This window comes from Argopecten irradians, chromosome 6, assembly GCF_041381155.1.
Source record: "Argopecten irradians isolate NY chromosome 6, Ai_NY, whole genome shotgun sequence".
Classification (NCBI taxonomy): domain Eukaryota; kingdom Metazoa; phylum Mollusca; class Bivalvia; order Pectinida; family Pectinidae; genus Argopecten; species Argopecten irradians.
Window position 1 is genome coordinate 39,678,809 of NC_091139.1, and position 20,052 is coordinate 39,698,860.

At 34.4% G+C, this 20,052-nt stretch overlaps 1 protein-coding gene across 8 annotated transcripts; it reads right to left on the minus strand.

Annotated features, from left to right (window-relative positions):
- Positions 1 to 1,973: 1,973 nt before the first annotated feature.
- On the minus strand, positions 1,974 to 19,700 carry LOC138325857 (espin-like protein). Of its 8 annotated transcripts, none has more exons than XM_069271819.1 (2): positions 19,493 to 19,700; positions 1,974 to 4,349 (listed from the first exon to the last, which is right to left on the minus strand). In XM_069271819.1, exon 2 carries the CDS (start codon positions 4,293 to 4,295, stop codon positions 3,186 to 3,188), a length of 1,110 nt encoding a protein of 369 aa, XP_069127920.1. In that variant the 5' UTR covers positions 4,296 to 4,349; positions 19,493 to 19,700; the 3' UTR covers positions 1,974 to 3,185. The 8 variants fall into 8 exon arrangements, with proteins under 8 accessions (XP_069127920.1, XP_069127918.1, XP_069127915.1 ...); XM_069271817.1 differs by lacking the exon at positions 19,493 to 19,700 and adding an exon at positions 14,078 to 14,418; XM_069271814.1 differs by lacking the exon at positions 19,493 to 19,700 and adding an exon at positions 13,724 to 13,865.
- Between the last annotated feature and the right edge of the window lie 352 nt (positions 19,701 to 20,052).

Genomic DNA, 20,052 nt, shown 5'->3' on the forward strand with positions numbered 1-20,052 from the left:
GGTTGGTGTTACGAGCAAATCCTGCCTTATGTATTAGCATATATCAAATAGACCTCCAGTGCAGTTAACAGGAGTAACTTGTTTCTCTATTTGTATGCATCGTTTATTTTAGGCCTTATTTTTGAAATATATTGTTATATACATGTTTCACGAAAACTGTACCACTCATGCAGACTGCATTGCAAAGTGAAAATTAATTCATTGAAAATATTTTGCATGTACTGTTCAATCCGGTCAAGCAAATGGTTATCAGCTGGTTTATTTTAAGTTAGTGTTTATATTAAACTAAATTATTAGAAAAGTTCGACAATAGATATATATTGCAGAAATGATTACTTAAAATACTTTAAATAAATGTTTGTTGTTTGTTTTCTAATTCATGTGTTGTACTTGGCATTGTTCATTTTGAGAATATGTTATTTGTTTATTATATATATATATGCACTGTTATGGTAATATCTTACAGTTGACAACGGCATACGTTTTAATTGTATTTAAAACCAGCTCTTCATTACACTAACGCTATCGCTTCATAGCATAAGCGTATTATTGAAGAGCTTAATCAGATGGTAGGGAGACGATGCATGCTTTTGGCCAAAACACATATCGTAATAGAAATATCCTAAATCTGCAAAAAATGATACTGTTGTTGATGTCGGATTAACTGTAAAGCTACAATATGCTTGTTGTTTTTTAGGTTTGTTAATTTGAACAGATCAAAATTCTTTGTATCCAAGTTTAAGATGGGAGTTGTCTTCCTTTCCACCACAGCGTTAAAATCTTTTTTCATTTACTTAGAGCTTTTCCCTTTTTTTCTGTACACAAAGCAATTGTTTAATAACGTGTATTATTGACATGCATGTTAATAAATATTGATTTTATTATTACATTTTTATTTCGAAACAGAGAAATTACTCCTGTGTTGTGTATTTGTGTCCATACGTCTTCCCGTGACACCAAGCCGTCCACAATCGGTTACTCCCCAGGGGAAAGGATTATAGCTATAAAGCTAGTTGAATACCCGGGCTCAATACACATTGATCTTAAACAAACAATGGATTAATGTCGTTATGAAAACAATACGCCGACTTCTCCAGGGAGTACAATGGAACTGGAGGGGATAATCGCTGAGAGGTTAAAGGACCAATGTACTCCAATGACTTGTGTGGAATTTTGACTACTGGTACTCTTAATGTTTCTTTGTGTATTGCATGTTTAGTTGTATTCTCCGCATTAAGCAAAACTTTATTGTCAAATAAGATTTTTCCCCAAATTCCATAAGGTTAACACCGTCGCATTTCACGCGTTTATCTACTACTATTTCATATACAAATTGTATATTTGATGGTTCTGAGGAATCTGATTTAGATAAGTGGGTCTAGACTGTAAACAAAGATATATTACTAATTTTTGGCATTTTATTCATTTAATTATGGACTAGAGTTATTTACAAATTGATTCTGTACATTAAAGTAATTATATTTTATATATACATGCGGGTACAGAGAAATTTCATCATGCTTGAACTATAATGTGAATTTTTATCTTAAAGCTAGTTTTGATACTTCTGCGGTCCTATTTGTATTTAATGTGTAAATAAAATATTTAAAATCAAATCAGTGTAACAAATAAGGTGTATGCTTTGGTATTTCAGTAGATACACTTTATTTTCTTAATGCATATTATTATATTGATGAAAAAAAATGATAATAAATAAATAATCTATAGAGTGTAATCGTGTGGTGTACAAATACGTGTTACTTATGATTTAGCTACATACGTATATTCAATAACACATGCTTTTGGGGGGGGGGTTTGGAAAACATTTCATCCCATATTCCACAGGCAGTATAGTACTGTTCCTCCACCGTAGCGTTACGACAAAGGGCTAACGTGAAGTACTCACTGATTAGTGTAATCATGGCTTGGTGACTGTTTACAACCTGTTGTGTACAGACTAAGGCCATCATCTATTGTCGATATCAATACATGTTTATTGGAAAGCCCTCAACAATGAAATCTGTCTACGTATGTAAAGGATTAACAAACAATGAAATATCATTTCTACCATACCTCACAGAGAACAATACATGTGAAGCGAAACCAGGTTCGAATTGACACAAATTATACATTTAATCAATAAAAATATGAAAAATACAGACATTTCTAAAACACCTTTTCAGAGAATGTTTTCTGTAATGGCAGCGTGCATGCCAGAAGATATTTTCTTGAGATCATTATATTATTGCAATAGGAATTATTCGTCTGGTCGGAGGTATAATAACGAAAAGCAATATCAAAGTATTAGGTCAGGTTCCGAAAAATCGAAAATCAAACATCTCAAGAACTTACTTGGTTTACGATTCGTTTTCAAGAAAGAATATATTTCACTTGCATGTCATCTTACTGAACGTTAACATGTTTTACTAATATCCAATGATTGAAGGAAATCCCTGGACATTTTATACGAGTATATAACTCACAATACAGCAGTAATCATTACAGCATGTAAAAAAGAACACAGAACAGCCATATCCGTAATATGTTAAACGCTGATGAAAGATACAAAAAACCTCTAGTAACTGTTATTTTTAAGAGATATATATTGTCACATAGTCATTTCATCTACATAAATACAGTTATACACCTCGGGAAACACAAATAAATACATCATATAGATAATACCTCTTATAGATGTAGATAGCACAGTTCTTAGCAAAACACACACAATATCAAACGCGCACAAAACACAGGTTTATAATAAATAAATGTCGTAGCTTTTTGAAGCACAACTTAAACTGTGCTCAAGCTCCTACAGGTACATGGTCAACATGTGGTACAACACTGAACTTCGATTTTGTTCTTGACATGTGGATATGTTCGATAGTAAAGCGAACCTATCATTCTATATCTGTATAATGTAACGGAATTCGCCACTAGAAATATCGTCTTGCCAACAATTTGATAATTTGTATAGCACTAGCACGTCTTCCCCTTTGCTGAACTCAACTCGTTAAAATAATGCTAAATAAGTCTATTCAAACTTATAATTGATGTCATACTTTTTTGTCGAAGACTTCTTGTTTTGCTAGATATCATAACGTCTAAGATTTTTTTTCGAATGCCTTAAATATTCACAGTATGCTTAGATATGCAATATACAAGTTGCCACAACTTCGGTTTTGTTAATTAGCTTCCACTGGCAGTTCCGAGTTTGTACGTGAGCTATATATGGAGATCTGAGAATCACTGTTCCTTGAGAAAGACGACCTTTTTCTCCAGTCGGGTTGGTACTGATCTGAGTAAATCCTAAATATGGTAGTCATATCCGGAATGACTGTGGTCTTACTCCGACGTGAGAGCGCCATTAGTTTGGCGGTAGGAGGGTGGTTCCTAACACGGGAACGCTTCAGTGAAGATGGTCGGTTCTGTGTTTCATAATCGTCAATCTCGTTTAGAACTATTTGACGTGCGTCTTTACCATCAATGAATGTCTCGCTTCTCTCCAAAGCAGGTGCATTCGGAGAGAACACTGCCGGAAGTCGTAAGCCGTTGTCCGACCAAGTAGCGAATAAATCGGGCTGGCCCTTAACGTGATGGCAGGACGGATTTGTGGCTCTTAGATACATTGTTGATTCTCTTGAGAACGAGAATGTCATAGGAGACGGCGTCACTGGTGCCACGCGACGTGTCGCAAATTTACTTTGTACGTTATGACTTCTTTGTGACCAATCAGACGCGTTCAAAAACACTTCGTTGTCACGAAGACTCGGATTCGCACCGCCTTTCTTTATCAACACATGTGCCGACACAAAATGTCCGTTTTTGCAGGCTAGTAACAATGCTGTATATCCCATACTATTCCGCGTGTCAACATCGAGGCCAAACCTCACAAAACAGTCCACGAGCTGAGTAACAATGTTGGGGTTACCGCTGGACGCCCCATGATGTAGCGGGGTATTACCGTCATTATCGGCCTCGTTTATGTCCAACACGTCCTCGCGGATGATCATACGTACAATATCCTCCCGTCCGTTCATACAGGCATAACTTAGTGCTGTTCTCCCTAGATTGTCACGTAGATTCAGAAATGCTCCTGCTTTTAACAAGATTTTAGCCATCCTGTAACCGAACTCTTCCTCGATGATACAAGCCAACATCATGGGCGTCCTTCCATTCAGATCCTTGCTATCCACATTGACGCCATGCTTTGACACCAGGAGGCGTACCTGATGCAGACGACAGTCAATCACGGCCTGATGAAGCGCCGTTTTGATTGGACGACGCTGGATCATTTGTATCGAGTTTGGAGACACTGGGCAAGTCTGAGATTTGACTTCGGTTTCCGCCTGTAAAACAGGAAAAAGAAATTGTATTACTTTACATTTACGTGAAAAGGTTGTCTAAATAGAAATACAATGTCGTATTTATAAATCACATTGTTACGACATTATCGTCACACTGTATTATGATGCCTTTCGGTCGCTTCTCTTGTCGACAGAGAGGACCTTTTAATAACCTATGTTTTATCAAAGAATATCATATCAATACATATTAATAAGTTTTACAACAATTTGGTTGCATTTTTACCAGACAGAACATTCTGCATATCCATCCTATTTCTTTACAGCCCATTTTGGTAAGAATTATATGCCTGCTAAACCACAGAAACCGAAGGTATTTGGGAGGGCAATTACATCCTTACACAGAAGATCGTTTCAAACAGACAATCGACACAGACACCACGACTGGAAAGGCAAAAACGAGAGTATTTGGGAGGACGATTAAAACCGCATGATAGAAACTGGCCTTGGACAGTCTATGGACAGGATGATACCTCCAAACAAAGCAGAGTTACACTTACCGATGTAACGTTGTTATATTGACACGAGATAAACTATATCGTTATAATCGATTAAAACATGCCTTTACAACTGTGAAAATGACAGGAGTTAGTGTCAATGACAAAACACGTTATACAACAAGTAAAATTTACAAATGTATGTAAATAATAACGTTTTCTCGTGAGAGATAGTCTGGGATATGGAATAAAAACAATGTTTTCATATTGTTTTGGGTCAATAAGAGTACCATTTAGCTTTAAGGTAGCATACACATTAATCCAATGATGTTTTATATTTCTGTGTGATTCACTGCGTAAAATTGACAATACCATTGTAAGCGGGCTACCAAAGTATGTGAGAGAAATATTGGCTACTGGTATGGGAACATAATGTAGAACGTGGCCCCTACAGAAGAAGTTTGAACGATGTCTGGTCAAGCCTGACTAGCACCAGGTAGATATATAACGGGTTAACATTGTATGTTCCTACTAAATTAGTCTCTGTCTGACAACGCGTGTCCGGACGGGGTCCAATACACATGCAGCTAATTAGAACAAACCACTGTTACGTCATCTATCCGTTAATTAACACACAATATCATATGATATAACTAACGAGACATAAAACATTTTGAGTTGTGTGTTTCAGGCCCTGTTTTATAAAGACATGATGTTCAACAAGTCAAGTATCCTATCATTATTAAAGATTTTGTGCTTCAAGTCATAAATCACAATGCATTTCCTTATATCATATTTATTATGCGGGTTGTCTCAATAGTAATCAGTATCACATAACAAACATTGTAACATATTTTTGCCTGAAATTGTTTTATTTTTGCATTTTTATTTACACGTACTTATATATAGCAAGCATAGTATGTTTACTACTACAAATATTTACTTGCAATACCCCATTTCTGGTTATGAATTGATAATCTTATAGATAGGTATAATTGATTTCGATGTGACGCAAAGAGAACCAAAGAAACGTTGCATTCAGATGAACTATCTATGTCTTTGCGATCATTTGTTTTACAAAAGCTTTGCATACCAATTATGAGAATTAAAAAATTACCAATTTTTATAGTCACAACCTCGATGTCTTTAAAATCTGAATTAAAGATCATTTTAGTGTTAAAACGCATGCGATAATTTTGTTGATGGTACACATTTGGAGGTTAAATCTGTTCAAGCATCAACATCATTCGTTGTGTTGCCCAGGTCCCAAGATAGCAAAATAATCTTAAAGCTGACAATGCAATGAAAAAACATACATTTCAGATTAAAAACAAAAATATAGTGATGAGTTTCAAAATCATTTCTATAGGTGACGTAATAAAATGACCTCGTTGTTAGTTGTATATGAATAATCTATAGCCTATCTTAGATAGTTTGATTGTCCTGCAGTCTTGCCTTTCAGTTTCACAATGCATGTCATAGTCCACTGTATCATTGTTACAGAAACAATAGAAAACTATATATACTATTGTTAGATAGACACTATTGTTACCTACCTTTTATTGAGAGTGTGCCACACAGTGGAGGTTTGAATGTGGACACTTTTCAGACCAAACGTCAAGTCATACAGAGTAGTGATGCCGACGGTAAATAATTGATAAAAGCTGCCACTCATTATACTTTAACTGTATTTAAATATATTCCATTTAACAATCGTTGTCACTATTAATCGACGCTGTCTATTTACATCTGAATGAGAATGTCTATATGCTCGGTCGATACTGTGATGTATGAGTAACAATTATACCCAGTCGATATAACTATGGTAGACTGTCTCTAAAACATAATGACCGCCATCAACCCCTAGGTTTGTTTTCCACAACAGTTGATGTTGCTACGGTAGAATAGATTTTACTTTTATGTCTATACAAAACGTGAAAACACAGAAGTAAAAATACATAGATGATTTTTTGTATTGTTCGAAGATATTTTAATAATGATTTTCAATTTAACGACCTTTCAATTCGGCATGATATAGCTTTCGGATTGTGCATATATGGAGCAATGATACGAGGAAAAAACATTATTTCGATTACAAAGGTGTAGTCATCAACTATATAGTATACTGCATATTTTAGGCGGTTACTGATTTTGTGATGTCCACAAAAGATGTTATCTTGCCTAAACTGACTAGTTTAACCAGTCAAATGAACGTTTTATATGTGAAACAGTTATCACTGAATGTGATATATATATTTTGTCAAAGTCAGACTCGTGTAGTTGTCTTATATGTTATCTTTATATGAAAAGCATATTGCCGTAAGACTGTTGATAAGTAATAAACAGATTAATAGGAAACTACCAACTACTGGTAAAGGAAAATTAGACCTTCAAAATAGCCACAGTGGATAAAAAATTTTAACCCCGGATGGAATATTGACAGTGGCCTCTAGTTGGTTGGTTATTGATGAATTTCAAAAGTAAAAATATTTTCTGAGTAGAAATTATCCCTCGATAACATGAATCTAAAATTCTATATGGAATTTTATATTCAAAATATCGATTATGGTAAGGAATAGGTAAAAACATTAAAATTACAGGATTTTTCAGTGCAGAATGCCCTTTTTTCAAAATGGTTACTTTGGTGGGAGTTTGAGCTGAAAGTCCCTTCTTTTTTCCTTATAAATGCTATATGAGAACCTCGATTTTAATCATAGAACACGGTAAATGAATTTATTCAGCAGCTTTAATATCATATTCCAAAACTTTAATACTGTGCTGTGCTGTATGGAAAACCATATAGTTGGTTGATATCAAAAATCATTTCGTTATCTGTGATGAAAATCTTTGATATATTCTGTAATTATAGCAAAGGAAATTAATTATAAACACGTGATCATTACATACTCAGTATGTATAATACTAGATATAATAAATCCTATTCAGTGGAGGAATTGTATTACACCAGACCTACTCATATAGCATGCTGAAAGGTTTGTATAGAATTAAACACTCGATCCATACTTAATACTGTAATCCTACACTATGTAACGTTATAAATTATGTAGTTTGAGAGCATTTGGCCACTTTGAATTCCTTGACTTTACTTGTGAATAATAGTTGAATGAGTACATTATCAATACCCTGCATTTAAATATGTTGTAAGTCAGAATGCAGCTCTATGTACATTTGTGTGTAATCCATGTCGTATACATATCAATTAAAATCTGAATGTCAGTTACAAGTGACAGAAGGACAAGCATAGTTTACTGTTGCTATGGTTGCAAACAACATATTTTATTAATATTAGAAGATTTGCATTCATACCATTCTTAAGATAATCCTTCTGTTTGACTTTTACATTTTGTCACAATTGATGAACGTCTATTTTGACTTTTTGTTTGCCATATAAAGTTAAGTTGTTTAATTACAATGATGAATCATGTAAAGAGAGCGACCGTACATATAAATATACATATAACGTGTATTATATCCTTACCATATGCTTGATTATATATAGTTAGTGTCGATATATATGTCCACCAGGTTTAATTGGGTGTTAAATGAATCTTATATCAGTGTCATCTCTCAATGCAGAATTGTATACTAATGATAAATAATCCCATTTATGTATGTTTATATACACACAATGATATCATATATTGATTTTGGAGTATTCGCTGGTCATAATTACATGGAATTAATAAGAGAACTACCCCAAGCGCAACAACTACACCAAAACTATAAAGTATGCCATCAATAACGTTTTGCAACAATAAACATTTTGATTCCCACATATCTTTGATCATTCTAATTCCACTTTTCTTTTGATATTTAGCAAGTTATTTTCACAGGTGAATTTCATTTTTTTTAAAGAATCAAATTTTCGCGACAATGTTAATATTCCGCGACATCACGACCATATCACCCACTGACAGGTATTGTATAACCAAAGACAGAAGTGAGACACTGAACTTTACCGTTTTATGAGATAGCGTATCACTCTGTCTCCTCTTGGCACTGGAGTACCTATAGCTAACAGCCACATGGCTCACCCCTCCTGTAGCAGCCTCCATTCCTTACGATAGTCCCCAACACACAGTGAACTAAAGTGGCCCCAGTGGTGGACCTCAGTCTGTTATACCCCAGGCAGTGTATACGTTCATCATATTATAGTTGACACTTTATCCTAGATTTAATCCAAGGCAGATTTAGTGGCCTGCTTGGCTGAGTGGGTATAACAGGTGTGGATTATACGGGTATATATTATATAGTCCAGGTATGTCATATAGTCCCTGTGTCTTTGTCTTAGACTGTGTCCTTCACACACACGTGGCTTAACCACCTCACGTGATACACTACACGGCTTACCATAATCTTATCTAGGTACAAATGAGCTGCCGGAGTCTTAAAGCCGATCCATGGCGACTTATGGTATGGTTTGGAGGATATAGGAGTGTGTCAATACTCATGAATAACTATCAGCCACTTATATAATGTGTATAATACGTCGTCACTTAAAATGCATTTCTGCTTCGTTCAGAAGAGTAAGGAAATAATTGAATACAAACCATTAGTAAATCGACCTGACATTGAGATATTCTGTCTGTTATCTTCCCCAGCGGGAGGTAAAATAATACACTTATCTATACAAAGTCAATTTCGTTTGTATATTATATATGGATAGCCTGATATATAGGTAATTGCACACGAAGCTTTGTCATCAGTAAACAATAGAGCCACGTCAAAAACATGTCTTATGCAATCAGACTAAGTATCGTTTCATTTTTCTTTTTTTGTTCAATTTTTATTGCATTTTTCATTTTTTTCTCGATTTTTAAACGATTGTGTCTAATTTTTACAACTACTATTTTTGGATTTGCTTGATAAAAGAAGAGATAGATAACGGATCAAAACAGACATATGTGCTATATCAACAATCCTTAAGGCCGAAATCAGTTTCTAAAATGTCTAAACATTAGTGATACAAAATAGCTATCACTGAAGAGTTCTAGAATGACAAATGCAGCTCTATGGTGTCCCCAACATCACTGATGAGTCCTAGAATGAGTAAAACAGCTCTATGGTGTCCTAACATCACTGACGAGTTATAGAATGACAAAAACAGCTCAATGGTGTCCCTAACATTACTGACGAGTTCTAGAATGACAAAAACAGCTCTATGATGTCCCTAACATCACTGACGGGTTCTAGAATGACTAAAACAGCTCTATGGTGTCCCTAACATCACTGACGAATTCTAGAATGACAAAAACAGCTCAATGGTGTCCCTAACATCACTGACGAGATCTAGAATGACTAAAACAGCTCTATGGTGTCCCTAACATCACTGACGAGTTCTAGAATGACAAAAACAGCTCTATGATGTCCCTAAGATCATTAACAAATCCTAAAAGGACAAAATAGCTCTACAGAGTCCATGACATCAATTTTTGGATTACTTAGCATATGTCGCCATCACGATGTATAAAGTGAATGTTTGTTTCAGTTTCTGTTTACACCATGACGTTTAAGGATAAACGTTTCCAAATGGACATTCTTTCTTCTTAAAATTAGCTTAACATTCAAGTGGTACGATTTAGAACATTCATAATTTGATCATTGTTTAGGCCTATCGTCAAAGCAAAGTGTAAAAAAAAGTAATCGGAATTATTTTGTGAAGGTTCTGAAATAAAAGATGTTACGGTCTTAAAATCTAATACAGATCATCGGTATCATAATTTAACTGTAGTCCTAACAGAGCATGTACTTGGTCTGGTATACCATAACTAATCAGTATATTGACCATGTATATAATGTGATTCGTCTTAAACAAATATGTTGGAAAGGTATAAATGAAATAAGTAATAATAAAAACACATTTACGGCTTTCATCGAATCATATACATCGGGCAATAGCAAATATTAGTTCTAACTTTTATATAAGTAAATCCAATGTTTCAGTGATTATTTAGAAATTTATCGTTGTGGTCCATCGATTACTATTTACAGTATCCTTAATTCTTTCTCTATTTGTGTATGTCCACAAATTAATATTACCACTTTAAGTGTTGATTATGCAGGCCCGTGACATGATATGTGGACCGACTAAAATCAATGTTTGACTACGACAGTACGAAGTCAATGCTGTGGTATTTTAGTAATTGTTAATACTTAGGGTTGGCCAGTGGTATTGTTCCCGACTACAATCAATCAACTACCCAATACACATCGCCGGCCTCAATTAAATGTTCTATTATCATTAAGGCTTTGTTATTTGTCATTATCTTATAACTTTACCAGATGGCCACATCCCTCAATAATAATAATGCTAAGTCAAATTAGGAATACATTTAACACTTTAACTTACGTTACATACCTTTACCAGATGGACACATCCCTCAATAGTAATACAAAGTTAAGTTAGGAATACATTTAACCATACACATTATCAACATGTTATTTACAGATGGTCACATCCCTTCATAGGATAAAACCAACTAGGAATACCTTCCACAATATACATTTTAACTAACATTAACATAACATCAAGATATAGTCACATCTCTCCCATGCTACTTAGGATTTTACAATGCACGTTTTATATACCGCAAATTTGAATATTTTATTGTCAAGATAAGGTGTTTAACCGCGATAACAAATGTATTTAGCATTGACGTTTTGTACTATTAATATCAAACATATGCTGAAGATGGTGTTCAAGTCCAGCTCTACTGCACACAATCCAATTTTGTTTAAATGTCTGTTTGCTAATGGAAGAACTATTAAATGTCTCTCGAAAACTTACTTAACTATTTGTTTTGTGGTTTTTAAAGAAACGAAATGGTCATGAATTCTGCATTTATGTACATTTGACTTCTCACCGTCATTTTTTTATTTGCATTAAATTGTAGTTGTTAACATAGCTGGTATTAGTTATTGTTAGATATTAACCATGTCGTCACCAACATTATGAAGTATAGCATTAGAAACAACGTTTACAGTCCCGTGTTTCGACCAAGAAGATTACATAGTTACAGTGTGTTATTTCAAAAAGAAATGTATCGGATTGAAAGATCTGTAATTTATTCGTTTATAAATAATTTGCCAGGTTTATCGTACATTAAAGCAAGTGATGTTATACGGGATACATACCATAGCAGCGAAAGGTAATAATGCTCCAGTAAACCTGTATATAGCCTGTCCGTATGTGTTGACTTACGAAAAACGTTTGGAATATTACACGTGAATGCATTGTACCTGTTACTTTAAAGGTAACTTAATAATCACTAATTACAGGTGTTCGACATCTCATGTTACAGATCAACATGTTAGACGGTATCTGATACGAGTCTATTGTTTGGTAAATTAATACATTGACTGAATTATAATAATATATTTTATCTACTTATCTCTAGGGTAAAATTAGCATTTTACGTCCCCTTATAATGGCTGACTGAATTATTGTCAAAGGGATACATTGTGAATTTTATAATCAATACTATTATCATACTTTAATTTATCCATTCTAATGACACAAATTAGTTAATATTTTATAACATATTTTATAAATGTTATTGTAATTAAATTTTTGAGATACTTATTTTAATTTGAGGCTTTTGATGAAATATGGGTTTTAATTGAAGACTTTTGATGAAATGGCAATTTTTAATTAATGTTTTTAATACAAAATCCTAATATAACTGTTGTTAAAGGATTACCTCGACTCCTATAGGACAAGCAGAAAGGCCTACTGCTTCCCTGTAAGTGTGTTGTGCAGATATTTCAGAAACTTATGATAAATACTTCTGGCAGATCATCGGGATTTATACATAGCCTTCCAGTCACTGTTATCGAATGATCACAAAGTATCGAAATTAGCCTACTGAAGATGTCTTTTCACATAAACCTAGACTAAGTTTGTAGTAAATACTTCCGCATTCGCCTTATGAAGAGCAACTTCATGACCCAATAAGTATTTTTCTCTCATTAGTTCTAATTGTTGCCAAAGCCATCATCATCTATTTTTGCAACATTTATGCAAGATAAACAGTAAACGAAATGAAATGAATTTATTTTGATAATTTGTAGCAAGGTTTTCATTCATTTTCCATGGCGAATAACATTCGAATCCTACTGTTCATCCATTTCATCAGGTTGAAGACTTACTTTGGTTTAAATAGTTGTCTAAATTGTGTATATCTGACGACGATAATTTTATTACTGGTTCTGTAAATAAGGTGTGTTAAAGAATTACTAAAACTCTATAAACGGATTATAGGCTTGATTTATTGGATTTACCTGTTGGAAAGAATTACACACTCTGTAAATTAAGATTTAAAACTTTTGCATATTGGAATTAATCGTGTTGATTATAACATTTTTACGTTTACGTACAATATTGCTATTTTTTTTGTATAATTGACTTCAATGCTTTAAATACACTCTTTTGAATAACTGAATACATGTACAAATGTACACGAATACATGTACAAATATACATGTTTTTATACTAAATTCACTAGTTTTTGTATAATTCAGATACTCTCATTTGTATAAATGAATACCATGTTTTTATACTAATTTCAAAAACTTTTGTATAATTTCGTTTCAGAATATTTTTGTTGTTATATTACAATTACTGTATAATATAAATACTCTCTTTTGCATAACTGAATATCATGCTTTGTACAATAAATTGAGTAGTTTTTTCGCAACATAAAGTTTGGTTTAAGATATATGGACAAACTTTTTTGGTAGATAGAATTGTCCATTTTCTATTATTTTCACTTCATGACTGAAATTGCACATTTGGTATGCATGCAATGACAATATTTTACATTAGAATGCAATTACAATACCTGGTTTTTAGTACTGGATGCTAGACTAACTGTATATGTATATGTTGGTAAGATAGCATACTTTTACCGTGAAGAAGGTATCTTCTCGCTTCGTTTCCTCCCTTACAGGAACAGGGGGTTTCTTGTTGCCCTTCTTCATCACGCCACCTTACGTACGACCAACTTAATGGCGAATATCAACATTAACGTCCAGCAGGAATGTTTTGGTATAAGACAAAAGAAACATTGTACTATTTGTTTGTAGTTTATCAATGCTTTAGTTTTGCCAAATCTCGTATCTATAACGCACAACAAACCCCTCAAACAATCACATAAATATCGAACAATAATTCATATACAGGTACCACAGACAAAGCCTTACATACACAAACAATACATATATGGTCTAAACAATGGAGCAGCAGCATTATCTTACCTCGATATGGGCGAGGGAGCTTCCCCCTTTGTCTGACGTGGAATCCATCTCGGCTATTTTCCCGACAACTTCTATAAGTTAGTTCACAAGTGTCACCACTTTGAGCCAGATAGACCTGTCTACTATTTTGATTCTTAAATGCAGACCATCTGTACTATGTATGTTATCGACTGGTAATATTAGCGATATCTGAGACCAGGTAGGCGTGACCGCACGGTAAAGTTGGCCAGATCGGTTAACAACTGGTGCGTTAGCCTCTTACTCAATAAAGAAAACAAACAGACCGGATTAAAATAATATCGAGATTTGACCATATCCCGACGTGAATACTGGAACATGTGTCTATTGACCAATCACAGGCGTTCATTGATCGGATATGTTGCTATGTAGGTTTGCAAGCCTGTCGGATACACGTGCAATTTGTATATACAAATCTCACCCCATGCACTTAGCTATTCTTTTGATATACTTACATAGCGGTGTATATTACATACAACAAAGCAAATCATTTAATAACGTGATATGGACAATCGCCTGATGGGAGTATTATTACAGGCGCACTGAATGCTCTTTTGGACAGGTAATTAACATTGGCCGGTCAAACCACAATGGTATGGGAAACAGAAGGCCATTAGTATAAGCTACAATGTCAACATTAGAATACATATTTTTTTATTTAGCCAAAGAGTGAAGAGTTTGAAACCTTTCCCTACCTGTTAAAAGTTTAAAGTCTGTTGACGGTCAAACGACCCTTGACCTTTTCTTTGTACTCTATGAATTGATGCCCGTATATATAATTACATTTTATTGTAAGTGTATCAAAGACATTTAACTTTTAATGATCAGACATCCTTCAGATGATCCTTCATACCGAAGGATAACATGCTACGTGTACCTTAGTACCAAACCTGACCAGTATAACCGATATTTGATACTTTGTGAATTTGACCTATTTTAGACACCTTTATTGATTTGATACAAGACACAGTCATTCATGTTTACAATATATGAACGATCGTTTAATTGGATGTATTAGAGTAAAGAATAAAAGGGTAAACAAACGAATTGAAAAATGGAAACAGGTTAAGAATGATGTTGATCTCCCCCCTCCTTCACTTAAGCTTTAAAAAGTTGTATTCAATTTAGTTATTTAGAACAGAAATGAAACTGGATGTACTCAAGTCAAAAATAATACTATACAAAACGATTTTACAATTTGGAAGAGGTAAATTTGAGTTTTTGTATTTTCCATTGGTGGTGGACGTAACTTTCAGAACAAAACCACCGTATCAAATGAATGGTATGTCTTTTGCGATTTTGTGATTTGAAATTTACGTCAAGCTGTTCATGGTAAGGTGTTAATAATTTGAGTTGCTGATCGCGAGATATTTGAAAATGATTCAACATATGTACAATAAAAGCCAAATCGTAAACAATTAAATCAGTAAAAGTTAGTTTTCTCGGTTTTGATGAAAACCGCGGAAATCCTGACCCGCTTAAATAACTAGGTATACGGTAATGTGTACAAAGATATAAGATATAACAATTAAAGACCGTTAGATCAAGATAAAGACAAATAATTGATTTAAAATCAGCAAGGAAAACGTATGAGTGACAACCTGTATATTCGGCGTTGGAGGTACTATAAACATCTGGTGTTTGGAGGTAGAACGCGTTGTTAGAATGATTAAAGTTATAACAATGATTAACGAATGTATACAGAAAATAAGCAAAGAGACTCTGAGTCAATCCCTAATCTTATTGATATAGGTATTATTATCATTATTCATGCATAGGTTTTTTCCCCCGTGGAATAACAACGTGACCATTGTGTGGTTTGGTTTTCACTCTAGGAGGGCTATACCGTGTAAAAGTAGGTCTTTAACACCCACTGGTCATACACAATAAATACATATACCCCTCTTATTTATATATCAGTAATGTTAAAGACACATCCAAAGTTTAGCGCTAAATTGATTTTCAATAGGATAGTTCATTTATGAAATCAAGCGTTATAATTGTAATGAACGATATCAACAAAATCCATTCAGTGCAGTGAAATTTTATTGAAAAAAAATTGGTGCGAAAACTCAATAATAAACGCATGTATATCATTGTTGGTATAATTTGTGCTTCTCAGAGTGGAATTTGAGGATAGAACTGTCAGGAACACTACAATATGATAAGCCAACATCGTTGATGTTGTTTTCGGGGTATAGTTCACAGTAAACATAGAGGCAATGAGAATTTTAGCGCGATTTTGGTTTTGTGTACCCCGTCAAAAAAGTGTAATTAAGAATAAAAATACTATCTGGTCTCGAAAAACACTGAAATATATATTACCACTTAAAACTGCTCCTTTACAGCACATGTACATGGGTGACCACCAAGATTAAGGAATCTGTTAGAGCCGACTGGCGGTCTCTGCAGAGAGTATACGACAGGGCATTCAAACTGTCTGGTAGATGCTTGACTAAGTAGTCAACTACATCTCCTGACAGAGAAAAAATATGGATGAAGAGAGTTCAAAGGACATGAGACATTGTTCCACCTGTCTCTCTAGATACGCGACAATTGTAGAGTTGTCCGTAGCCACACAAACCACCTGATGCAGAATCTTTCAAAAAGCCTACAGAGCCAGCAGAACTGTCCTCATGCCCAGCACATTGATTTGCTCTGAAAGCTGTTTCCTAGAACAATCCCCCGACTGGCAATGGCCGCCTTCACTGACTGGTTGAGTGGAAGTCCTCTCATTACCTGATAGAAGGGGTCCAGTTTGCGGGGGAAGGACATCTGGAAAGGACTGCAGATGTGTAATCTCCATAGGAAGACCATATCTGCCAGAGTGTAGAGGTAACCCAGAAAACTGACAAAACTAACAAACCTGGACGTGGGACCTACCTATGAAACGAGTTGGAACTTCTCGATAAGTGGAAGAGCAATGTCCTTAACATTCATGAAACAGTTTCCCAGGAAGACAAAGTCCCGAAAAGGAGAAACTAAGGACGGCTCTCTGGAAGGAACGAAGCTGACATCGAATACAAGTTTCAGGACTGGACGGATGTTCTGCTCTAAATATTTCTGCACTAAATGGAGCATGGGGAATCTCGAAAAAGATGCGAACATCTATTACCCAGTAGTGCAGAAACTCCACATCCACCTGCTGCAGCCTGGTGAAAACCAAATGACAGATGTGACCAGATGGCCCGGAACTGAAAAACCATCCTGTTGCAAAGTTGCAAAACGGAAGAGGCATATTTGTTCAAGCAGTGATAAGCTTATCACATGATTAGTGAAATTTTCATTTCTGGTTTTCTGTAATACATATCAATCATCATCAATGTAGTCAAAATGAATGAACATACTTTCAGATAACTATACTAATTATGAATTATTCATTAAAAGTTTACGTAAAAATACACGAAATATACCTATACGTATATATAATTGTTCGCTACAATATTTTCAGCATTACTTTGAATAGTTAGTAGTCAGGATGAACCGGTTGGGTGTAAATACACATCTATGTGGTTCAGGTCTGTAATTATCGGTATGTACTATACAAACTATATTATAACACTGTAATTACATTTCTCTGAATCCATTCACTTATTCTATGAGATGTTTATTATATACCATTTGACAGGTAATCATACCAAGGCTAAGCGGTAAAGAATTGGTGCTGAAACCTTTAATTTACTAGCCTTCACCTTTTCAGGTGTCATTGGTAATTATTGCTAATCATTTATTTTTGTAGGTAAAATTATGAGTACCCACGCATGTATATACAAATTGTAAATGGATTTTATGTGTGCTTAGGACAGCTTTTAAATACGTTGATTCCATTTCTCTTTACAAGCACAAATCAGGCAAACGTTATCGGTCAAAACTATCATTAAAATCAATAATGAATCCGTTAACTACCCCCATCGAAGGATTTATGAGTATAGGTATACTTAGTATTGTATTACAGAAGTTAACATCACGGTAACATACGTCATAGCAGAAATATGGAGAAGATTTCTACACTCTCTTTACCAAAAAATATTGATGCAAATAAAAACATCCTTAAATATGAAAATGAGAGAAATGGCTCCAAAATACAATCTTAAAAGAAATACCAATGGTTATACATTGAATAAGTAAAGAGTAGACAAAATAACCTTTGTTTTATCTACACACTATGATAAAGGCTGACTCGTACAATAACCGGAAAGATAAAGACTGATTAGTTCACGACTCGTAAAATAGCCGGAATAATTGAGTTGTAACTATGATGACATTTCGATTCTAACCTCTCTTTAGAGTAATGTTCATTATTTTCTAATAGAGAAGCCCACCCATGTTTATACTGACGTCGTGTGAAATGAGTAATGATTTTTGTATTTATATCAGTAAGACCGTTATCTACAGTAAATTAGACAGAACAGTGGCCCTATCATCCAGTCTGATTACGTGTACCTTTGGTGCAGTACAAAAACAAGGCGCAATTACCTGTTTGCTTTTACTTTCAAATGATTTTGCAACATTCACATGAATCGGTAACATCCATTAAAAATCCTATTTATGCAAGACGAGAAAATGGTACAATTCGAGAAAAGAGCCCTGGCAGGAAATTCATATATGAAATTAGATACACAAACCCTGTTGATTTTATCAGACGACTAAAATAATGGAAGGACTATGTATGGTTGGGCCCTTTACTATTTGAAGGCTGCATTGGTCCTATTTTCTCCTCACCAGGGACAAATAGTGTACCTTTCATTCCAGTTCATCGCTTTTTAAAACTACATTTGTGAACGTTACTTTAGTAAATCTCTGATTTAATTGTAATTGAAGCTTTCTCATTTTGAAGCTTTAGCTGCGGTGGTAACCATAATAAATGATGATTATTTAAAAAAGTCTTTTGTCTAATTTCTTTTATGATAAACAATGAGCAAAATCTTGTCAGATACATTTTTAGGATAAATAAAAAATTTGTGTAACTATGCACTCTATGGTTTCTAGACGAATAAACTTCGACAAAATTTACAAACTTTTCATATTTCTATTATGTATGTATGTTTAGGATGTTCACCATAGCAACAGCATCTGAAATGATACAAAACTGTCGCCATACTTTATGTATCAAAGATGTACCCGATATTAAACATTATCATTTTACGGTTTAAATTTTCCCAGCCATACCAATGTCCCGAAATACCACGAAAATATCATCCCTGCGGAAATAAACGGCCTTATGGTATCACATACGATCTCATCATTTCATCAGAATATCAGGTAAGTAACAATGACTTCTGTTAGTACCAAGATAAAATAATATGTGCATTATAGAATATACGTTACAACTACACAATGATATACGTTACTACACAGTAGAACTGACAATTTACTAGTGAAATCTAGCCTACTCACAGTGGCTCCAATGATGTGCTGTTCCTTCGTCTGTTCACACTCCCATTGTTGTTGACAGCTCGTTAAATAATTACCGGATTCTGATATCTGTAATAATGCAGCTTAAAGAGTTAAGCGCTGTAGTATTTTACGGAGTCTTGAAGGATTATAAAATGTTCTTGTTCAGTCCTCAGTCTCCGCTCGGCTAATCGGGGTATATGGCGAGAATGGTTATTAAATCTCCACTAACTCCTGATTGGCTCCTGTCCAGCTCCAGTATAAACAATGGGCTACTGAAACTAGCAGAACATTACTGTAAACACATATAATGATGTCATTGTTGGTTCAAAAATACGATTTGTGCATTTACTTAGATATTTAAGTATCGATAAACTTGGACAAGCGATGCTAGTGTTTTGTAAAAGTGCATCGGTTACGGATTTTGTTTTCGTCGTATTTTCCTCAATGATTTCTTTCAAATACAGACTGCATGTGAGTACAGTGAAACGTTAATTTGAAATATTGTCAAATAGTAGGGCGTGTTTAAGAAGGTGTTATGATGAATGGATATTTAACAGAAG